Genomic DNA, 25,000 nt, shown 5'->3' with positions numbered 1-25,000 from the left:
ACTAGTCCAACGCTCTAACCACTACCTGCTGGTTACTAGTCCAACTCTCTAACCACTACCTGCTGGTTACTAGTCCAACACTCTAACCACTACCTGCTGGTTACTAGTCCAACGCTCTAACCACTACCTGCTGGTTACTAGTCCAACGCTCTAACCACTACCTGCTGGTTACTAGTCCAACGCTCTAACCACTACCTGCTGGTTACTAGTCCAACTCTCTAACCACTACCTGCTGGTTACTAGTCCAACACTCTAACCACTACCTGCTGGTTACTAGTCCAACTCTCTAACCTGCCACCTCCATATAGGGTAGTACTGTACATGTTGCTGGTCTCTCCTGGTTTGGCTTCTTTTACATTAGCTGTATGTCTCTGTTTCTAGTCCTGCACTAAAGGGTAGGGAATAGTTCCTTTTGTCTGTGTTTGAACGGGATTTGAACCGAACAGCTCGGCATGGGATTTTTAAAAATGTAATTCCCCTGCCATTGGATAATAGGTAAGAGTCAGTCGCTGGAACAATGTCCACTGGTCTGTCTCCTCCACAGCTCCTACAGGTTACAGTGAGATCTCCAACATGGCGGTGGACCAGCCTGGCAGGAGGCTGTATAACGTGAGAGATCCCCTGCTGCAGGAGAACGTGTCTGTGTTGGTACAGACTGACGCCTCGGAAGGAAACAAGGTCATCACCGTCCGTTCTCCGCTACAGGTCAGCAAATCACTATGGAGCTGTCCTCTATCACTCTCTATGGAGCTGTCCTCTATCACTCTCTATGGAGCTGTCCTCTATCACTCTCTATGGAGCTGTCCTCTATCACTCTCTATGGAGCTGTCCTCTATCACTCTCTCTCTATGGAGCTGTCCTCTATCACTCTCTCTCTATGGAGCTGTCCTCTATCACTCTCTCTCTATGGAGCTGTCCTCTATCACTCTCTATGGAGCTGTCCTCTATCACTCTCTCTCTATGGAGCTGTCCTCTATCACTCTCTCTCTATGGAGCTGTCCTCTATCACTCTCTCTATGGAGCTGTGCTCTATCACTCTCTATGGAGCTGTCCTCTATCACTCTCTATGGAGCTGTCCTCTATCACTCTCTATGGAGCTGTCCTCTATCACTCTCTATGGAGCTGTCCTCTATCACTCTCTATGGAGCTGTCCTCTAACTCTCTATGGAGCTGTCCTCTAACTCTCTATGGAGCTGTCCTCTATCACTCTCTATGGAGCTGTCCTCTATCACTCTCTATGGAGCTGTCCTCTATCACTCTCTATGGAGCTGTCCTCTATCACTCTCTATGGAGCTGTCCTCCATCACTTTCTCTATGGAGCTGTCCTCTATCACTCTCTATGGAGCTGTCCTCTATCACTCTCTATGGAGCTGTCCTCTATCACTCTCTCTATGGAGCTGTCCTCTATAACTCTCTATGGAGCTGTCCTCTATCACTCTCTATGGAGCTGTCCTCTATCACTCTCTATGGAGCTGTCCTCTATCACTCTCTCTATGGAGCTGTCCTCTATCACTCTCTATGGAGCTGTCCTCTATCACTCTCTATGGAGCTGTCCTCTATCACTCTCTATGGAGCTGTCCTTTATCACTCTCTATGGAGCTGTCCTCTATCACTCTCTATGGAGCTGTCCTCTATCACTCTCTATGGAGCTGTCCTCTATCACTCTCTATGGAGCTGTCCTCTATCACTCTCTATGGAGCTGTCCTCTATCACTCTCTATGGAGCTGTCCTCTATCACTCTCTATGGAGCTGTCCTCTATCACTCTCTATGGAGCTGTTCTCTATCACTCTCTATGGAGCTGTGCTCTATCACTCTCTATGGAGCTGTGCTCTATCACTCTCTATGGAGCTGTGCTCTATCACTCTCTATGGAGCTGTGCTCTATCACTCTCTATGGAGCTGTGCTCTATCACTCTCTATGGAGCTGTGCTCTATCACTCTCTATGGAGCTGTGCTCTATCACTCTCTATGGAGCTGTGCTCTATCACTCTCTATGGAGCTGTGCTCTATCACTCTCTATGGAGCTGTGCTCTATCACTCTCTCTCTGTGGAGCTGTGCTCTATCACTCTCTCTCTGTGGAGCTGTGCTCTATCACTCTCTCTCTATGGAGCTGTGCTCTATCACTCTCTCTCTATGGAGCTGTGCTCTATCACTCTCTCTCTATGGAGCTGTGCTCTATCACTCTCTATGGAGCTGTGCTCTATCACTGTGCTCTCTCTCTATGGAGCTGTGCTCTATCACTCTCTATGGAGCTGTCCTCTATCACTCTCTGTGGAGCTGGAGCTGTCCTCTATCACTCTCTGTGGAACTGTTCTCTATCACTCTCTATGGAGCTGTGCTCTATCACTCTCTCTCTATGGAGCTGTGCTCTATCACTCTCTCTCTATGGAGCTGTCCTCCGTCACTCTCTATGGAGCTGTCCTCTATCACTCTCTATGGAGCTGTCCTCTATCACTCTCTATGGAGCTGTCCTCTATCACTCTCTATGGAGCTGTCCTCTATCACTCTCTATGGAGCTGTCCTCCGTCACTCACTCTCTATGGAGCTGTCCTCAATCACTCACTCTCTATGGAGCTATCCTCCATTACACTCTATGGAGCTGTCCTTTATCACTCTCTCTCTATGGAGCTGTCCTTTATAACTCACTCTCTATGGAGCTGTCCACCATCACTCTCTCTATGGAACTGTCCTCCATCTCTCTCTATGGAGTCCCATCTCTCTATGGAGCTGTCCTCTATCACTCTCTATGGAGCTGTCCTCTATCACTCTCTATGGAGCTGTCCTCTATCACTCTCTATGGAGCTGTCCTCCGTCACTCACTCTCTATGGAGCTGTCCTCCGTCACTCACTCTCTATGGAGCTGTCCTCTATCACTCTCTATGGAGCTGTCCTCTATCACTCTCTATGGAGCTGTCCTCTATCACTCTCTATGGAGCTGTCCTCTATCACTCTCTATGGAGCTGTCCTCCATCACTCTCTCTCTATGGAGCTGTTCTCTATCACTCTCTCTCTATGGAGCTGTCCTCCGTCACTCTCTCTCTATGGAGCTGTCCTCTATCACTCTCTCTATGGAGCTGTCCTCTATCACTCTCTATGGAGCTGTCCTCTATCACTCTCTATGGAGCTGTCCTCTATCACTCTCTATGGAGCTGTCCTCTATCACTCTCTATGGAGCTGTCCTCCATCACTCTCTCTATGGAGCTGTCCTCCATCACTCTCTCTATGGAGCTGTCCTCTATCACTCTCTATGGAGCTGTCCTCTATCACTCTCTATGGAGCTGTCCTCTATCACTCTCTATTGAGCTGTCCTCTATCACTCTCTATGGAGCTGTCCTCTATCACTCTCTATGGAGCTGTCCTCTATCACTCTCTATGGAGCTGTCCTCTATCACTCTCTATGGAGCTGTCCTTTATCACTCTCTATGGAGCTGTCCTCTATCACTCTCTATGGAGCTGTCCTCTATCACTCTCTATGGAGCTGTCCTTTATCACTCTCTCTATGGAGCTGTCCTCCATCTCCCTCTATGGAGCTGTCCTCTATCACTCTCTATGGAGCTGTCCTCTATCACTCTCTATGGAGCTGTCCTCTATCACTCTCTATGGAGCTGTCCTCCGTCACTCACTCTCTATGGAGCTGTCCTCCGTCACTCACTCTCTATTGAGCTGTCCTCAATCACTCACTCTCTATGGAGCTATCCTCCATTACACTCTATGGAGCTGTCCTTTATCACTCACTCTCTATGGAGCTGTCCTTTATCACTCACTCTCTATGGAGCTGTCCACCATCACTCTCTCTATGGAACTGTCCTCCATCTCTCTCTATGGAGCTGTCCTCTATCACTCTCTATGGAGCTGTCCTCTATCACTCTCTATGGAGCTGTCCTCCGTCACTCACTCTCTATGGAGCTGTCCTCCGTCACTCACTCTCTATGGAATTGTCCTCATCACTCACTCTCTCTCTATGGAGCTGTCCTCCATCACTCTCTATGGAACTGTCCTCCGTCACTCACTCTCTATGGAGCTGTCCTCCGTCACTCACTCTCTATGGAGCTGTCCTCCGTCACTCACTCTCTATGGAGCTGTCCTCTATCACTCTCTATGGAGCTGTCCTCTATCACTCTCTATGGAGCTGTCCTCTATCACTCTCTATGGAGCTGTCCTCTATCACTCTCTATGGAGCTGTCCTCTATCACTCTCTATGGAGCTGTCCTCTATCACTCTCTATGGAGCTGTCCTCTATCACTCTCTATGGAGCTGTCCTCTATCACTCTCTATGGAGCTGTCCTCTATCACTCTCTATGGAGCTGTCCTCTATCACTCTCTATGGAGCTGTCCTCTATCACTCTCTATGGAGCTGTCCTCTAACTCTCTATGGAGCTGTCCTCCTGTAGGCTATAGACACTCAACAGCTTTCAGTAGAGAGTAACACGTCTTGTGGACTAGCAACATGAACGCAGCTGATTTTAAAATACATTCGATTTATTCAGCACTTTTCAATTACAGTGTTTTTGTATCTATTGAGTCAAAAGAAGGATGATGTCGTTCTTAACTGACTGTTTTTCAACGTGGTTTTGTGTTTCAGATCCAGAACCATTTCTCAGTGCCGTTTACCATCCTGAAGTATTGTCCCAAATCCAGAGGGATGGTTAACATAGGACTGGCAGAGCCCGAGAAAGAGTCTGATGTCGCCCTGGACTCCTACAGGTAATAACCATGTTGGTAGGACAGGTAATAACCCTGTTGGTAGCCCTGGACTCCTACAGGTAATAACCCTGTTGGTAGGACAGGTAATAACCATGTTGGTAGGACAGGTAATAACCATGTTGGTAGGACAGGTAATAACCATGTTGGTAGGACAGGTAATAACCATGTTGGTAGCCCTGGACTCCTACAGGTAATTACCATGTTGGTAGGACAGGTAATAACCATGTTGGTAGCCCTGGACTCCTACAGGTAATAACCATGTTGGTAGGACAGGTATTAACCCTGTTGGTAGCCCTGGACTCCTACAGGTAATTACCATGTTGGTAGGACAGGTAATAACCATGTTGGTAGCCCTGGACTCCTACAGGTAATTACCATGTTGGTAGGACAGGTAATAACCATGTTGGTAGCCCTGGACTCCTACAGGTAATAACCATGTTGGTAGGACAGGTATTAACCCTGTTGGTAGCCCTGGACTCCTACAGGTAATAACCATGTTGGTAGGACAGGTAATAACCCTGTTGGTAGCCCTGGACTCCTACAGGTAATAACCATGTTGGTAGGACAGGTAATAACCATGTTGGTAGGACAGGAAATAACCCTGTTGGTAGCCCTGGACTCCTACAGGTAATAACCATGTTGGTAGGACAGGTAATAACCCTGTTGGTAGCCCTGGACTCCTACAGGTAATAACCATGTTGGTAGCCCTGGACTCCTACAGGTAATAACCATGTTGGTAGGACAGGTAATAACCCTGTTGGTAGCCCTGGACTCCTACAGTTAATAACCATGTTGGTAGGACAGGTAATAACCATGTTGGTAGCCCTGGACTCCTACAGGTAATAACCATGTTGGTAGGACAGGTAATAACCATGTCGGTATGACAGGTATAACCATGTCGGTAGGACAGGTAATAACCATGTCGGTAGGACAGGTAATAACCATTTTGGTAGGACAGGTAATAACCATTTTGGTAGGACAGGTAATAACCATTTTGGTAGGACAGGTAATAACCATGTTGGTAGGACAGGTAATAACCATGTTGGTAGGACAGGTAATAACCATGTTGGTAGGACAGGTAATAACCATGTTGGTAGGACAGGTAATAACCATGTTGGTAGCCCTGGACTCCTACAGGTAATAACCATGTTGGTAGGACAGGTAATAACCATGTTGGTAGGACAGGTAATAACCATGTTGGTAGGACAGGTAATAACCATGTTGGTAGGACAGGTAATAACCATGTTGGTAGGACAGGTAATAACCATGTTGGTAGGACAGGTAATAACCATGTTGGTAGCCCTGGACTCCTACAGGTAATAACCATGTTGGTAGGACAGGTAATAACCATGTTGGTAGGACAGGTAATAACCATGTTGGTAGGACAGGTAATAACCATGTTGGTAGGACAGGTAATAACCATGTTGGTAGGACAGGTAATAACCATGTTGGTAGGACAGGTAATAACCATGTTGGTAGGACAGGTAATAACCATGTTGGTAGCCCTGGACTCGTCCAGGTAATAACCATGTTAGTAGGACAGGTAATAACCATGTTGGTAGGACAGGTAATAACCATGTTGGTAGGACAGGTAATAACCATGTTAGTAGGACAGGTAATAACCATGTTAGTAGGACAGGTAATAACCGAGTATTTGCACGTGTGAGCCGCACGTCGCAAATGTACTCGAAGGACATTTTTACATAATTATATTGGTTACTTATCGTATGAATGGACAGCTCTATTTCAACATAGCTTCTGAAAGGCCGGTGATCGCAGCGTACAGACAAAGGATACTATTTATGAGATGCTAATCATAAACAGGAAATTAAGAGGTTGATGTGTGATGAGCTGGGTAGCTTGGGAGATCCAGGTGTCCCCTTGCTCAATCTCAGCATATGTTATCCGGCTCGAAGGACCACGTTCGAGAGAGTGGCACCATAAATATTCTAGTGCTTTCAACAAGTATTTTAGTGCTTTCAACAAGTATTCTAGTGCTTTAAACAAGTGTTCTAGTGCTTTCAAACAAGTATTCTAGTGCTTTCAACAAGTGTTCTAGTGCTTTAAACAAGTGTTCTAGTGCTTTAAACAAGTGTTCTAGTGCTTTCAACAAGTATTCTAGTGCTTTAAACAAGTGTTCTAGTGCTTTCAAACAAGTGTTCCCGTGCTTTCAAACAAGTATTAACCCCCTAGACCCACCGGTGCGTCAATATAAGTTGCATAACAAAAGATTCCCGTTCAAAATCGGACAGTTTAACTTAGATGTTTTTATTGCATTGGATGTGTATCAATCAGTTTCTGTATCAATCCACTGCGTTCCCTAGTGGCGCGTTTCAGTATCAATCCACTGCATTCCCTAGTGGCGCGTTTCAGTATCAATCCACTGCGTTCCCTAGTGTCGCGTTTCCGCATCTGCGTTGAAATGTGGCAGAGGTAGAGAGGTGTTTTGTCAGACCATTAGAAATCCCGAAAATCACCAACTTATTTACCATCCGAACGGTTTGACATACAAACTAGAACCATATTTTATGGAAAGGATAGACTCTCACGACCACAACGGTGTTCTCCGTGTTGCTCTATGACTTACAAGTGTCGGGGGACTCGTCTGAAGTCGGGACCGTTGACGTGACAACCTCTTTGTTTGTAGCGTCAGAACCGTTTGTGCTACAAATTAGTTGAAATTATCTGGAGAGTCAGCATTTGGGGGTTTGATTACAGGCTCAAAATGGCCAGAAACAAAGACCTTTCTTCTGAAACTCGTCAGTCTATTCTTCTTCTGAGAAATGAACGCTATTCCATGAGAGAAATTGCCAAGAAACTGAAGATCTCGTACAACGCTGTGTACTACTCCCTTCACAGAACAGCAGTTTCAATGTCAACAGTGAAGAGGCGACTCCGGCATGCAAAGAAAAAGCCAAATCTCAGACTGGTCAATAAAAAGGAAAGATTAAATTGGGCAAAAGGACACTGACACTGGACAGAGGAACTCTGCCTAGAAGGCCAGCATCCCGGAGTCGCCTCTTCGCTGTTGACGTTGAGACTGGTGTTTTACGGGCACTATTTAATGAAGTTGCCAGTTGAGGACTTGTGATGCGTCTGTTTCTCAAACGTGACACTCTAATGTACTTGACCTCTTTCTCAGTTGTGCACCGGGGCCTCCCGCTCCTCTTTCTATTCTGGTTAGAGCCAGTTTGCGCTGTTCTGTGAAGGGAGTAGTACACAGCGTTGTACGAGATATCTAAAAAGGGTCCTAAAATTCTAAATCAAATAGTTTGAACCATCTTAAAACAATTCCATATGTCAGCTTAGCGATTCCCAACCGCTTAGACTTACAGGGGTTAAACAAATATTCTAGAACTTTAAACAAATATTCTAGAACTTTAAACACATATTCTAGAACTTTAAACAAATGTTCTAGAACTTTAAACAAATGTTCTAAGACTTTTGTATAGACTCCCTGTCCTTACCTTGTTTCACTCCTCTCTTCTCTCTGACGCAGATGTCAGCTAGGGTTATGTTTAACTAGATTGTTAGTTATATGTGGTTAAATGTGGTCTCCTCGTTATATGTGGTTACATGTGGCCTCCTCGTCTCTTCTCCCTCTATAGGTGTCAGCTCTTCCTCCAGCCAGCCGGGCGCCTAGAGGGCCAGTACGGCCCGTCGTCTACCTGTATCGCCTGGAAGGAGCAGGTCCACCTGAGCTCTGAGGTGCGGTCCCTCCTCCAGTGTCCGTCGGCAGACAGCAGCTTCCTGCCCCTCCAGGTGACCACCTTGGCCACACCAGATCACCTGTCCTTCATTTCCTCCCAGCGAGAGGACGACTGGGACCCTGCCTACGTCATCCACCTCCACCCAGCTGTGACCCTCCGGAACCTTCTGCCTTACAGCATCAGATATCTACTGGAGGTAGTAACACTGAGATAACATGAAGACAGTCACTAGGCTAGGATCTAACCCTAGACCTGTACCCTGCCTTACAGCTATCTACTGGAGGTAGTAACACTGAGATAACATGAAGACAGTCACTAGGCTAGGATCTAACCCTAGACCTGTACCCTGCCTTACATCTATCTACTGGAGGTAGTAACACTGAGATAACATGAAGACAGTCACTAGGCTAGGATCTAACCCTAGACCTGTACCCTGCCTTACATCTATCTACTGGAGGTAGTAACACTGAGATAACATGAAGACAGTCACTAGGCTAGGATCTAACCCTAGACCTGTACCCTGCCTTACATCTATCTACTGGAGGTAGTAACACTGAGATAACATGAAGACAGTCACTAGGCTAGGATCTAACCCTAGACCTGTACCCTGCCTTACATCTATCTACTGGAGGTAGTAACACTGAGATAACATGAAGACAGTCACTAGGCTAGGATCTAACCCTAGACCTGTACCCTGCCTTACAGCTATCTACTGGAGGTAGTAACACTGAGATAACATGAAGACAGTCACTAGGCTAGGATCTAACCCTAGACCTGTACCCTGCCTTACAGCTATCTACTGGAGGTAGTAACACTGAGATAACATGAAGACAGTCACTAGGCTAGGATCTAACCCTAGACCTGTACCCTGCCTTACAGCTATCTACTGGAGGTAGTAACACTGAGATAACATGAAGACAGTCACTAGGCTAGGATCTAACCCTAGACCTGTACCCTGCCTTACATCTATATACTGGAGGTAGTAACACTGAGATAACATGAAGACAGTCACTAGGCTAGGATCTAACCCTAGACCTGTACCCTGCCTTACAGCTATCTACTGGAGGTAGTAACACTGAGATAACATGAAGACAGTCACTAGGCTAGGATCTAACCCTAGACCTGTACCCTGCCTTGTGTCTGTCCATTAATCCATCATCTCTCCAGGGCTCAGCAGAGTTCCTTTCCAAACTGTGTCTATCCATTAATCCATCTCTCCAGGGCTCAGCAGAGTTCCAGGAGCTCCAGGAGGGCAGCACGGCAGACGTCCTGAACGCCCGTATAGGAGGTGAGATCATGGAGATGGTCCTGGTTAAATACCAGGGTCGGAACTGGTCCGGACGTATCCGTATCGCCCAGGACATGCAGGAGTTCTTCCCCGTGTGCTTCACCTGCGACTCGGCCCAGGAGCTGAGCGTGGACCTGAGCGTGCACGTGGCGCGGCTGCATGGGCGTCTGACGCTGGCTGTGTTTAGCCCGTACTGGATCGTCAATAAGACGTCCAGGGTTCTGCAGTACCGCGCGGAGGACGTCTCCGTCAAACACGCGTCGGACTTCAGGGACGTCGTCCTCTTCTCCTTCAAGAAAAAGAACATCTTCAGCAAGAACAAGGTAGGAAAGCCTCGGACTGTCTTATTTTATCTAACCTTTATTTAACCTTTATCTAACCTTTATTTAACTAGGAAAGTCTGTCTGACTGTCTTATTTTATCTAACCTTTATTTACCCTTTATTTACCCTTTATTTAACCTTTATTTAACCTTTATTTAACCTTTATTTAACCTTTATTTAACCTTTATTTAACCTTTATGTAACCTTTATGTAACCTTTATGTAACCTTTATGTGACCTTTATTTACCCTTTATTTAACCTTTATTTAACCTTTATTTAACCTTTATGTAACCTTTATGTAACCTTTATGTGACCTTTATTTACCCTTTATGTAACATTTATGTGACATTTATGTAACCTTTATGTAACCTTTATGTAACCTTTATGTAACCTTTATTTAACCTTTATGTAACCTTTATGTAACCTTTATTTAACCTTTATTTAACCTTTATGTGACCTTTATTTAACCTTTATTTAAACTTTATGTAACCTTTATGTAACTAGGAGTCAGCTAAGTCAGCTAAGAACATATTGTTATTTACGATGACGGCCTGGGAAAAGGCCTCCTGCGGGGACGGAGGCCTGGGATTAAAATAAATAAATACAATATAAATATAGGACAGAACACACATCACGACAAGAGAGACAACACAACACTACACAAAGAGAGACACCACAACACTACATAAAGAGAGACAACACAACACTACATAGAGACACCACAACACTACATAAAGAGAGACACCACAACACTACATAAAGAGAGACACCACAACACTACATAAAGAGAGACACCACAACACTACATAAAGAGAGACACCACAACACTACATAGAGACACCACAACACTACATAAAGAGAGACACCACAACACTACATAGAGACACCACAACACTACATAAAGAGAGACACCACAACACTACATAAAGAGAGACAACACAACACTACATAAAGAGAGACACCACAACACTACATAGAGACACCACAACACTACATAAAGAGAGACACCACAACACTACATAAAGAGAGACACCACAACACTACATAGACACCACAACACTACATAAAGAGAGACACCACAACACTACATAAAGAGAGACACCACAACACTACATAGAGAGAGACACCACAACACTACATAAAGAGAGACAACACTACACTACATAAAGAGAGACAACACAACACTACATAAAGAGAGACACCACAACACTACATAAAGAGAGACACCACAACACTACATAGAGACACCACAACACTACATAAAGAGAGACACCACAACACTACATAGACACCACAACACTACATAAAGAGAGACAACACAACACTACATAAAGAGAGACACCACAACACTACATAGACACCACAACACTACATAGACACCACAACACTACATAGACACCACAACACTACATAGACACCACAACACTACATAAAGAGAGACAACACAACACTACCTAAAGAGAGACAACACAACACTACATAAAGAGAGACACCACAACACTACATAAAGAGAGACACCACAACACTACATAAAGAGAGACAACACAAACTACATAAAGACAACACAACACTACATAAAGAGAGACCACAACACTACACACCACAACACTACATAAAGAGAGACAACACAACACTACATAAAGAGAGACACCACAACACTACATAAAGAGAACACTACATAAAGACACCACAACACTACATAAAGAGAGACACCACAACACTACATAAAGAGAGACACCACAACACTACATAAAGAGAGACACCACAACACTACATAAAGAGAGACAACACAACACTACATAAAGAGAGACACCACAACACTACATAGACACCACAACACTACATAAAGAGAGACAACACAACACTACATAAAGAGAGACACCACAACACTACATAAAGAGAGACACTAAAACACTACATAAAGAGAGACACCACAACACTACATAAAGAGAGACACCACAACACTACATAAAGAGAGACCTAAAACAACAACATAGCATGACAACACAACATGGTAGCAACACATGACAACACAACATGGTAGCAACACATGACAACACAACATGGTAGCAACACATGACAACACAACATGGTAGCAACACATGACAACACAACATGGTAGCAACACATGACAACACAACATGGTAGCAACACATGACAACACAACATGGTAGCAACACATGACAACACAACATGGTAGCAACACATGACAACACAACATGGTAGCAACACATGACAACACAACATGGTAGCAACACATGACAACACAACATGGTAGCAACACATGACAACACAGCATGGTAGCAACACCACATGACAACACAGCATGGTAGCAACACCACATGACAACACAGCATGGTAGCAACACCACATGACAACACAGCATGGTAGCAACACCACATGACAACACAGCATGGTAGCAACACCACATGACAACAACATGGTAGCAACACCACATGACAACAACATGGTAGCAACACCACATGACAACAACATGGTAGCAACACAACACGACAACAACATGGTAGCAACACAACACTACAAGAGAGACAACACAAGATGGTAGTGACAACAGCATGGTAGCAACAGAGATGACAACAGGTTACAGAGGAGTAGCAACACCACATAGAGAGCAGTGATCTGTCAACCAGTCTACAGAGGAGCAACACAACACTAGAGAGCAGTGATCTGTCAACCAGTCTACAGAGGAGGTTATAGAGAGCAGTGATCTGTCAACCAGTCTACAGAGGAGTATAGAGAGCAGTGATCTGTCAACCAGTCTACAGAGGAGTATAGAGAGCAGTGATCTGTCAACAGGGTTACAGAGATGACCAGGTTACAGAGGAGTATAGAGAGCAGTGATCTGTCAACAGGGTTACAGAGATGACCAGGTTACAGAGGAGTATAGAGAGCAGTGATCTGTCAACAGGGTTACAGAGATGACCAGGTTACAGAGGAGTATAGAGAGCAGTGATCTGTCAACAGGGTTACAGAGATGACCAGGTTACAGAGGAGTATAGAGAGCAGTGATCTGTCAACAGGGTTACAGAGATGACCAGGTTACAGAGGAGTATAGAGAGCAGTGATCTGTCAACAGGGTTACAGAGATGACCAGGTTACAGAGGAGTATAGAGAGCAGTGATCTGTCAACAGGTATACAGAGATGACCAGGTTACAGAGGAGTATAGAGAGCAGTGATCTGTCAACAGGTATACAGAGGAGTATAGAGAGCAGTGATCTGTCCTATAAGGAGCATTGGTGGCTAATCTGAGGGCCGAATGGTAAAGAACATCTAGCTGCTCGAGATCTCCCTTACCTGCAGATCTATAAATTATGTCTCCGTAACCTAGCATGGGTAGGATGGTCATCTGCATCAGGGTTAGTTTGGCAGCTGGGGTGAAAGAGGAGTGATTAGCTTTGGCCAAGTCAATAAAAACAGCAGCACAATATTGCTTAGAATCTAGGGCGATGGTGACATCATTGAGGACCCTTTTTCAGGTTGCAGTGACACGTCCATAACCTGAGCGGAAACCAGATTCAACCTTAACTACTTGGGGCACCCATCCCGTTGTAAGTTCAGAGTCACTCACCCCAACTGTGTCTGTGGGCTGGAGGTGAGCGAAAGCTTGAGGGAGATGAGTGAGTGTGGTGGGGGTACCTGTACCAGACAGGGGGAGACAGACCAGGGAGAGAGGGGTGAGTGTGGTGGGGGTACCTGTACCAGACGGGGGGAGACAGACCAGGGAGAGAGGGGGAGTGTGGTGGGGGTACCTGTACCAGACGGGGGGAGACAGACCAGGGAGAGAGGGGGAGTCTGGTGGAGGTACCTGTACCAGACGGGGGAGACAGACCAGGGAGAGAGGGGGAGTCTGGTGGAGGTACCTGTACCAGACGGGGGGAGACAGACCAGGGAGAGAGGGGGAGTCTGGTGGAGGTACCTGTACCAGACAGGGGGAGACAGACCAGGGAGAGAGGGGTGAGTCTGGTGGAGGTACCTGTACCAGACGGGGGAGACAGACCAGGGAGAGAGGGGGAGTCTGGTGGAGGTACCTGTACCAGATGGGGGAGACAGACCAGGGAGAGAGGGGTGAGTGTGGTGGGGGTACCTGTACCAGACAGGGGGAGAGAGGGGTGAGTGTGGTGGGTGGAGGTACCTGTACCAGACAGGGGGAGAGAGGGGTGAGTGTGGTGGAGGTACCTGTACCAGACAGGGGGAGACAGACCAGGGAGAGAGGGGTGAGTCTGGTGGGGGTACCTGTACCAGACAGGGGGAGACAGACCAGGGAGAGAGGGGGTGTCTGGTGGAGGTACCTGTACCAGACAGGGGGAGAGAGGGGTGAGTGTGGTGGAGGTACCTGTACCAGACAGGAGGAGAGAGGGGTGAGTGTGGTGGAGGTACCTGTACCAGACAGGGGGAGAGAGGGGTGAGTGTGGTGGAGGTACCTGTACCAGACAGGGGGAGAGAGGAGTGAGTGTGGTGGAGGTACCTGTACCAGACAGGGGGAGGAGGGTGGAGGTACCTGTACCAGACAGGGGGAGAGAGGGAGGAGGGAGAGAGTAGTGTGTGGTGGAGGTACCTGTACCAGACAGGGGAGTGTGGTGGAGGTACCTGTACCAGACAGGGGAGTGTGGGTGGAGGTACCTGTACCAGACAGGGGGAGAGAGGAGTGAGTGTGGTGGAGGTACCTGTACCAGACAGGGGAGTGTGGTGGAGGTACCTGTACCAGACAGGGGGAGTGTGGTGGAGGTACCTGTACCAGACAGGGGGAGAGAGGAGGGAGAGAGTAGTGTGTGGTGGAGGTACCTGTACCAGACAGGGGGAGTGTGGTGGAGGTACCTGTACCAGACAGGGGGAGAGAGGAGGGAGAGAGGAGTGTGTGGTGGAGGTACCTGTACCAGACAGGGGAGTGTGGTGGAGGTACCTGTACCAGACAGGGGAGTGTGGTGGAGGTACCTGTACCAGACAGGGGAGTGTGGTGGAGGTACCTGTACCAGACAGGGGAGTGTGGTGGAGGTACCTGTACCAGACAGGGGGAGACAGGAGTGAGTGTGGTGGAGGTACCTGTACCAGACAGGGGGAGTGTGGTGGAGGTACCTGTACCAGACAGGGGGAGTGTGGTGGAGGTACCTGTACCAGACAGGGGGAGTGTGGTGGAGGTACCTGTACCAGACAGGGGAGTGTGGTGGAGGTACCTGTACCAGACAGGGGAGTGTGGTGGAGGTACCTGTACCAGACAGGGGAGTGTGGCGGAGGTACCTGTACCAGATAGGAGGAGTGTTGTGGAGGTACCTGTACCAGACAGGGGAGTGTGGTGGAGGTACCTGTACCAGACAGGGGAGTGTGGTAGAGGTACCTGTACCAGACAGGGGAGTGTGGTGGAGGTACCTGTACCAGACAGGGGAGTGTGGTGGAGGTACCTGTACCAGACAGGGGAGTGTGGTGGAGGTACCTGTACCAGACAGGGGAGTGTGGTGGAGGTACCTGTACCAGACAGGGGAGTGTGGTGGAGGTACCTGTACCAGACAGGGGAGTGTGGTGGAGGTACCTGTACCAGACAGGGGAGTGTGGTGGAGGTACCTGTACCAGACAGGGGGAGAGAGGAGGGAGAGAGGAGTGTGTGGTGGAGGTACCTGTACCAGACAGGGGAGTGTGGTGGAGGTACCTGTACCAGACAGGGGAGTGTGGTGGAGGTACCTGTACCAGACAGGGGAGTGTGGTGGAGGTACCTGTACCAGACAGGGGGAGACAGGAGGGAGAGAGGAGTGTGTGGTGGAGGTACCTGTACCAGACAGGGGGAGTGTGGTGGAGGTACCTGTACCAGACAGGGGGAGACAGACCAGGGCAGACTGTGAACAGATCGCCAGATGGACTCCAAGCAGTGGGAGAAGGTGTCAGACCCAATTTATTTGTGGAGGCAGATTTCTTGTAGAAAATGCCAGTGGATGGTCTCTGAACAGCGGTTGGGGGGCTTCAAAGATGCCTGACATTTGTTGGGCCCAAAGGCCTTTTAACTTCACACCTTACTGGTCTGGGTTGGATGGTGTCCTCTGGTCTGGGTTGGGTGGTGTCCTCTGGTCTGGGTTGGGTGGTGTCCTCTGGTCTGGGTTGGGTGGTGTCCTCTGGTCTGGGTTGGGTGGTGTCCTCTGGTCTGGGTTGGATGGTGTCGTTTGGGTTGGATGGTGTCCTCTGGTCTGGGTTGGACGGTGTCCTCTGGTCTGGGTTGGATGGTGTCCTCTGGTCTGGGTTGGATGGTGTCCTCTGGTCTGGGTTGGATGGTGTCCTCTGGTCTGGGTTGGTGGTGTCCTCTGGTCTGGGTTGGACGGTGTCCTCTGGTCTGGGTTGGACGGTGTCCTCTGGTCTGGGTTGGACGGTGTCCTCTGGTCTGGGTTGGGTGGTGTCCTCTGGTCTGGGTTGGGTGGTGTCCTCTGGTCTGGGTTGGGTGGTGTCCTCTGGTCTGGGTTGGGTGGTGTCCTCTGGTCTGGGTTGGATGGTGTCCTCTGGTCTGGGTTGGATGGTGTCCTCTGGTCTGGGTTGGATGGTGTCCTCTGGTCTGGGTTGGATGGTGTCCTCTGGTCTGGTCTGGGTTGGATGGTTGGATGGTGTCCTCTGGTCCGGGTTGGACGGTGTCCTCTGGTCTGGGTTGGATGGTGTCCTGGTCTGGGTTGGACTGGTCCTCTGGTCTGGGTTGGATGGTGTCCTCTGGTCTGGGTTGGACGGTGTCCTCTGGTCTGGGTTGGATGGTGTCCTCTGGTCTGGGTTGGACGGTGTCCTCTGGTCTGGGTTGGACGGTGTCCTCTGGTCTGGGTTGGACGGTGTCCTCTGGTCTGGGTTGGACGGTGTCCTCTGGTCTGGGTTGGACGGTGTCCTCTGGTCTGGGTTGGATGGTGTCCTCTGGTCTGGGTTGGACGGTGTCCTCTGGTCTGGGTTGGACGGTGTCCTCTGGTCTGGGTTGGACGGTGTCCTCTGGTCTGGGTTGGATGGTGTCCTCTGGTCTGGGGTGTGGTCTGGTGTCCTCTGGTCTGGGTTGGATGGTGTCCTCTGGTCTGGGTTGGATGGTGTCCTCTGGTCTGGGTTGGATGGTGTCCTCTGGTCTCTGCTGTTTGGTTGCTGGAGCTCCTTCCGTATAGCTTGGGAAAATAAAACCTTGGCAGCAGTCATCTCTCCGGGTTAATTTTGGTCAAAATTAGGTTGTAGGTTTGTAGTTTTGATCTGTAGCGAAGGCCGTGCTGTGGAAGGTAGCATCCTGCATGTGTCCCTGCCGAAACATCCAAGGTCATCTAACTCCAAATCTATCCTTTTGTAAAAAATAATTGTTGAAAAATGTAAGAGCTCACATTAAGCTGTGTCTCTCTCTTTCAGTTCTCTCTCTGAAGGGGGTGTATTTTTCAGTTCTCTCCCTGAAGGGGTCGTGTCTTTCAGTTCTCTCTCTGAAGTGGGCGTGTCTTTCAGTTCTCTCTCTGAAGGGGGCGTGTCTTTCAGTTCTCTCCCTGAAGGGGGCGTGTCTTTCAGTTCTCTCTCTGAAGGGGGGTGTGTCTTTCAGTTCTCTCCCTGAAGGGGGCGTGTCTTTCAGTTCTCTCTCTGAAGGGGGCGTGTCTTTCAGTTCTCTCTCTGAAGGGGGTGTGTCTTTCAGTTCTCTCTCTGAAGGGGCGTGTCTTTCAGTTCTCTCTCTGAGGGGGGCGTGTCTTTCAGTTCTCTCCCTGAAGGGGGCGTGTCTTTCAGTTCTCTCTCTGAAGTGGGCGTGTCTTTCAGTTCTCTCTGAAGGGGGCGTGTCTTTCAGTTCTCTCCCTGAAGGGGGCGTGTCTTTCAGTTCTCTCTCTGAAGGGGTGTGTGTCTTTCAGTTCTCTCTCTGAAGGGGGTGTGTCTTTCAGTTCTCTCTCTGAAGGGGGTGTGTCTTTCAGTTCTCTCTGAAGGGGGGGTGTGTCTTTCAGTTCTCTCTCTGAAGGGGGCGTGTCTTTCAGTTCTCTCTCTGAAGGGGGCGTGTCTTTCAGTTCTCTCTCTGAAGGGGGGTGTGTCTTTCAGTTCTCTCTCTGAAGGGGGCGTGTCTTTCAGTTCTCTCTCTGAAGGGGGCGTGTCTTTCAGTTCTCTCTCTGAAGGGGGCGTGTCTGACAGTGGATCAGCTGCTTCTCTCAGTAACGCTGCGTGTTGTCTTTCTACAGCTGCAGCTCTGTGTGTCCACCAGTTCCTGGTCTGATGGCTTCTCATTGGATACGGTGGGGAGTTATGGGTGTGTCAGATGCCCTGCCAACACCATGGACTATCTGGTGAGGAAATGACAACGTGCAAAAAACAATCACGACTCTGGAATGTAACGTTTTATTTCACACATATATAATGCTTTATCCAAGTGACTTACGGTGACATTCAGTGGCCTCAGGCAGGACTCAAATCCTCAAACACGCAGGACTCAAACCCTCTGATGATCTGGGTTTTAAACTGAGACACTACAGCCGCGTTGTGAAGGACAGACAGTCTGAGTCATGTGTTTTAACTGAGACACTACAGCCGCGTTGTGAAGGACAGACTGAGTCATGTGTTTTAACTGAGACACTACAGCCGCGTTGTGAAGGACAGACAGTATGAGTCATGTGTTTTAACTGAGACACTACAGCCGCGTTGTGAAGGACAGACAGTCTGAGTCATGTGTTTTAACTGAGACACTACAGCCGCGTTGTGAAGGACAGACAGTCTGACAGTATGAGTCATGTGTTTTAACTGAGACACTACAGCCGCGTTGTGAAGGACAGACAGTCTGACAGTATGAGTCATGTGTTTTAACTGAGACACTACAGCCGCGTTGTGAAGGACAGACAGTCTGAGTCATGTGTTTTAACTGAGACACTACAGCCGCGTTGTGAAGGAGGGACAGTCTGACAGTATGAGTCATGTGTTTTAACTGAGACACTACAGCCGCGTTGTGAAGGACAGACAGTCTGACAGTATGAGTCATGTGTTTTAACTGAGACACTACAGCCGCGTTGTGAAGGACAGACAGTATGAGTCATGTGTTTTAACTGAGACACTACAGCCGCGTTGTGAAGGACAGACAGTATGAGTCATGTGTTTTAACTGAGACACTACAGCCGCGTTGTGAAGGACAGACAGTCTGACAGTATGAGTCATGTGTTTTAACTGAGACACTACAGCAGACAGTATGAGTCATGTTTTTAACTGAGAAGGAGTGAAGGAGGACAGTATGAGTCATGTGTTTTAACTGAGACACTACAGCCGCGTTGTGAAGGACAGACAGTCTGACAGTATGAGTCATGTGTTTTAACTGAGACACTACAGCCGCGTTGTGAAGGAGGGACAGTCTGACAGTATGAGTCATGTGTTTTGTAGGTTGGCGTCAGCATTCAGATGAGTAGTTTCAACCTGACCAAGATGGTGACCATGAGTCCGTTCTTCACGCTGGTCAACAAGTCTTCCTACGAGCTGGAGGTGGGAGAGGTGCAGACAGAGGAGGGCAGTGTCAACGGGAAGTGGCACTACATCTCCTCTACAGAGGTGAGGAACGACCGTGTGTTTGGATTTAGTGTGTGCGTGTGCGTGTGCGTGTGCGTGTGCGTGTGTGCGTGTGCGTGTGCGTGTGTGTGTGTGTGTGTGTGTTATAATGAACGTGATGAGCGTGTGTCTGACTGTTGTCTTCCCTGTGTCCGATGAGCGTGTCTTCCCTGTGTCCGCCTGTCTGACTGTTGTCTTCCCTGTGTCCGCCTGTCTGACTGTTGTCTTTCCTGTGTCCGACTGTCTGTCTTCGACTGTTGTCTGTCCCCCCGTCCGACTGTTGTCTTCCCCGTGTCCGACTGTTGTCTTCCCCGTGTCCGACTGTTGTCTTCCCCGTGTCCGACTGTTGTCTTCCCCGTGTCCGACTGTTGTCTTCCCCGTGTCCGACTGTTGTCTTCCCCGTGTCCGACTGTTGTCTTCCCGTGTCCGACTGTTGTCTTCCCCGTGTCCGACTGTTGTCTTCCCCTGTGTCCGACTGTTGTCTTCCCCTGTGTCCGACTGTTGTCTTTCCTGTGTCCGACTGTCTTTCCTGTGTCCGACTGTTGTCTTTCCTGTGTCCGACTGTTGTCTTTCCTGTGTCCGACTGTTGTCTTTCCTGTGTCCGACTGTCTGTCTGTCTTCCCTGTGTCCGTCTGTCTGTCTGTTTCCCCGTGTCCGACTGTTGTCTTTCCTGTGTCTGACTGTTGTCTTCCCTGTGTCTGACTGTCTGACTGTCTTCCCTGTGTCCGTCTGTCTGACTGTCTTCCCTGTCTGACTGTTGTCTTCCCTGTGTCCGACTGTTGTCTTTCCTGTGTCCGACTGTTGTCTTTCCTGTGTCCGACTGTTGTCTTTCCTGTCTGACTGTTGTCTTTCCTGTGTCCGACTGTTGTCTTTCCTGTGTCCGACTGTGTCTTCCCTGTCTGACTGTCTTCCCTGTGTCCGACTGTTGTCTGTCTTCCCGTGTCTGACTGTTGTCTTCCCTGTGTCTGACTGTTGTCTTCCCTGTGTCTGACTGTTGTCTTCCCTGTGTCTGACTGTTGTCTTCCCTGTGTCTGACTGTTGTCTTCCCTGTGTCTGACTGTTGTCTTCCCTGTGTCTGACTGTTGTCTTTCCTGTGTCCGACTGTTGTCTTTCCTGTGTCCGACTGACTGACCTTTTTGACTTCCCTGTGTTTCCAGTGCCTCCCCCTCTGGCCAGAGTTGATCACAGGGAAGCTGTGTGTCAGGGTCGTGGGCTCAGACTCCAAGTCCAAGTCCTTCTTCTTCAACAAACAGGACAACGGCACCCTGCTGGGCATGGATCAGGTCAGTATCCCTGGAGATACACCACATATCACTGACCTCACTTCCTGTCTGCTGGGCATGGACCAGTCAGCCACATATCACTGACCTCACTTCCTGTCTGCTGGGCATGGATCAGGTCAGTGTCCCTGGAGATACACCACATATCACTGACCTCACTTCCTGTCTGCTGGGCATGAATCAGGTCAGTGTCCCTGGAGATGCACCACATATCACTGACCTCACTTCCTGTCTGCTGGGCATGAATCAGGTCAGTGTCCCTGGAGATGCACCACATATCACTGACCTCACTTCCTGTCTGCTGGGCGTGGACCAGTCGGCTACATATCACTGACCTCACTTCCTGTCTGCTGGGCGTGGACCAGTCGGCTACATATCACTGACCTCACTTCCTGTCTGCTGGGTGTGGACCAGTCAGCCACATATCACTGACCTCACTTCCTGTCTGCTGGGTGGGACCAGTCAGCCACATATCCCTGACCTCACTTCCTGTCTGCTGGGCATGGACCAGTCAGCCACATATCACTGACCTCACTTCCTGTCTGCTGGGCATGGACCAGTCAGCCACATATCACTGACATCACTTCCTGTCTGCTGGGCATGGACCAGTCAGCCACATATCACTGACCTCACTTCCTGCCTGCTGGGCATGGACCAGTCAGCCACATATCACTGACATCACTTCCTGTCTGTAGTATGGAGTTGTTATCATCAACATATCACTTCCTGTCTGTAGTATGGAGATGTTATCATCAACTGACCTCACTTCCTGTCTGTAGTATGGAGATGTTATCATCAACTGACCTCACTTCCTGTCTGTAGTATGGAGATGTTATCATCAACTGACCTCACTTCCTGTCTGTAGTATGGAGATGTTATCATCAACTGACCTCTCTTCCTGTCTGTAGTATGGAGATGTTATCATCAACTGACCTCACTTCCTGTCTGTAGTATGGAGTTGTTATCATCAACTGACCTCACTTCCTGTCTGTAGTATGGAGAAGTTATCATCAACTGACCTCACTTCCTGTCTGTAGTATGGAGATGTTATCATCAACTGACCTCACTTCCTGTCTGTAGTATGGAGATGTTATCATCAACTGACCTCACTTCCTGTCTGTAGTATGGAGATGTTATCATCAACTGACCTCACTTCCTGTCTGTAGTATGGAGATGTTATCATCAACTGACCTCACGTCCTGTCTGTAGTATGGAGATGTTATCATCAACTGACCTCTCTTCCTGTCTGTAGTATGGAGATGTTATCATCAACTGACCTCTCTTCCTGTCTGTAGTATGGAGAGTTGTTATCCACTGTGACCTCTCTTCCTGTCTGTAGTATGGAGATGTTATCATCAACTGACCTCTCTTCCTGTCTGTTGTAGTATGGAGGTGTTGTTATCCACTGTGACCTCTCTTCCTGTCTGTTGTAGTATGGAGATGTTATCATCAACTGACCTCTCTTCCTGTCTGTTGTAGTATGGAGGTGATGTTATCCACTGTGACCTCTCTTCCTGTCTGTTGTAGTATGGAGGTGTTGTTATCCACTGTGACCTCTCTTCCTGTCTGTAGTATGGAGATGTTATCATCAACTGACCTCACTTCCTGTCTGTAGTATGGAGATGTTATCATCAACTGACCTCTCTTCCTGTCTGTTGTAGTATGGAGGTGTTGTTATCCACTGTGACCTCACTTCCTGTCTGTTGTAGTATGGAGGTGTTATCATCAACGTGAACATCTCAGACAACTCTACTGTGATCAGCTTCACTGACTATTATGATGGAGCTGCTCCAGCTCTCCTAGTCAACCACACACCCTGGGTTACCATCACCAACAGACAGAGTCTGTTAGACTGAACCTGTTGTTACCCTTAACCCCAACCCTAACCTTGTCAACCATGGACCCTGGGTTACCATCACCTACAGACAGAGGTTAGACTGAACCTTAACCCTTAACCCCTAACCCTAACCTAGTCAACCACACACCCTGGGTTACCATCACCTACAGACAGAGGTTAGACTGAACCTTAACCCCTAACCCCTAACCCTAACATAGTCAACCACACACCCTGGGTTACCATCACCTACAGACAGAGGTTAGACTGAACCTTAACCCTTAACCCCCCTAACCTAGTCAACCACACACCCTGGGTTACCATCACCTACAGACAGAGGTTAGACTGAACCTTAACCCCTAACCCCTAACCTAGTCAACCACACACCCTGGGTTACCATCACCTACAGACAGAGGTTAGACTGAACCTTAACCCTTAACCCCTAACCCTAACCTAGTCAACCACACACCCTGGGTTACCATCACCTACAGACAGAGGTTAGACTGAACCTTAACCCTTAACCCCTAACCCTAACATAGTCAACCACACACCCTGGGTTACCATCACCTACAGACAGAGGTTAGACTGAACCTTAACCCCTAACCCCTAACCCTAACATAGTCAACCACACACCCTGGGTTACCATCACCTACAGACAGAGGTTAGACTGAACCTTAACCCTTAACCCCTAACCCCTAACCTAGTCAACCACACACCCTGGGTTACCATCACCTACAGACAGAGGTTAGACTGAACCTTAACCCTTAACCCCTAACCCTAACCTAGTCAACCACACACCCTGGGTTACCATCACCTACAGACAGAGGTTAGACTGAACCTTAACCCTTAACCCCTAACCCTAACCTAGTCAACCACACACCCTGGGTTACCATCACCTACAGACAGAGGTTAGACTGAACCTTAACCCCTAACCGCAACCTATATCCCTAACCGTAACCCATATCCCTTACCGTGACCCGTATCCCTAACCGTAACCCGTATCCCTAACCGTAACCAGTATCCCTAACCGTAACCCGTATCCCTAACCGTAACCCGTATCCCTAACCGTAACCCGTATCCCTAACCGTAACCCGTATCCCTAACCGTGACCCGTATCCCTAACCGTGACCCGTATCCCTAACCCATATCCCTATCCCTAACCTTAACCCATATCCCTAACCTTAACCCATATCCCTAACCCATATCCCTAACCCATATCCCTATCCCTAACCTTAACCCATATCCCTAACCTTAACCCATATCCCTAACCCATATCCCTAACCCATATCCCTAACCCATATCCCTAACCCATATCCCTAACCCTGGCCCTAACCCATATCCCTATCCCTGTCCCTAACCCATATCCCTAACCCATATCCCTAACCCATATCCCTAACCCATATCCCTAACCCTGGCCCTAACCCATATCCCTAACCCATATCCCTAACCCATATCCCTAACCCTGGCCCTAACCCATATCCCTAACCCATATCCCTATCCCTGGCCCTAACCCATATCCCTAACCCATATCCCTATCCCTGGCCCTTACAGTATTTGAATTCCTGTAGTAACGTAGTGCTGTTTTTTCCCCTCTGGCCATGACAAGTGGAGGACCCTGAGTTGTGTTTAGTCGGACTCTCTCGTCTGCGTTTGACCTGACCTTCTTGATCCGCAGCGGTTCCACAGAGAGCAGAGCACTGAATCCAGGAGAAGCCCAGAGGTTTGCCTGGGACAACCCTGCAGGGGTCCGCAAACTCAGCTGGAAGTGTCAGGAGCACAGCAGTGGAGACCTGGACCTGGTTAAGGTAACTGAATCCAGGAGAAGCCCAGAGGTTTGCCTGGGACAACCCTGCAGGGGTCCGCAAACTCAGCTGGAAGTGTCAGGAGCACAGCAGTGGAGACCTGGACCTGGTTAAGGTAACTGAATCCAGGAGAAGCCCAGAGGTTTGCCTGGGACAACCCTGCAGGGGTCCGCAAACTCAGCTGGAAGTGTCAGGAGCACAGCAGTGGAGACCTGGACCTGGTTAAGGTAACTGAATCAAGGAGAAGCCCAGAGGTTTGCCTGGGACAACCCTGCAGGGGTCCGCAAACTCAGCTGGAAGTGTCAGGAGCACAGCAGTGGAGACCTGGACCTGGTTAAGGTAACCGTGCCAACTGAGAGGACTAGTCCTGGTAACACACCCAGCCATGCCAACTGAGAGGACTAGTCCTGGTAACACACCCAGCCATGCCAACTGAGAGGACTAGTCCTGGTTAAGGTAACACACCCAGCCATGCCAACTGAGAGGACTGGTCCTGGTTAAGGTAACACACCCAGCCATGCCAACTGAGAGGACTAGTCCTGGTAACACACCCAGCC

General features: G+C 48.7%; 1 protein-coding gene across 1 annotated transcript in view; it reads left to right on the top strand.

Moving 5' to 3' along the window:
* Positions 1 to 25,000, top strand: part of LOC124020941 (vacuolar protein sorting-associated protein 13C-like) — a 196,375-nt gene that overhangs the window by 100,053 nt on the left and 71,322 nt on the right. Inside the window, 9 exon segments of the mRNA XM_046336255.1 lie at positions 545 to 705; positions 4,584 to 4,705; positions 8,314 to 8,611; positions 9,637 to 10,026; positions 18,183 to 18,287; positions 19,366 to 19,530; positions 20,685 to 20,810; positions 22,517 to 22,653; positions 24,317 to 24,446. Of these exon segments, the coding sequence (XP_046192211.1) occupies positions 545 to 705; positions 4,584 to 4,705; positions 8,314 to 8,611; positions 9,637 to 10,026; positions 18,183 to 18,287; positions 19,366 to 19,530; positions 20,685 to 20,810; positions 22,517 to 22,653; positions 24,317 to 24,446 (1,634 nt within the window).

The sequence above is a fragment of the Oncorhynchus gorbuscha genome, unplaced genomic scaffold (genome assembly GCF_021184085.1).
Source record: "Oncorhynchus gorbuscha isolate QuinsamMale2020 ecotype Even-year unplaced genomic scaffold, OgorEven_v1.0 Un_scaffold_1000, whole genome shotgun sequence".
Taxonomy (NCBI): domain Eukaryota; kingdom Metazoa; phylum Chordata; class Actinopteri; order Salmoniformes; family Salmonidae; genus Oncorhynchus; species Oncorhynchus gorbuscha.
Note: the sequence above shows the minus strand (reverse complement) of the source record. Positions and strands in the feature narration are given on the sequence as shown.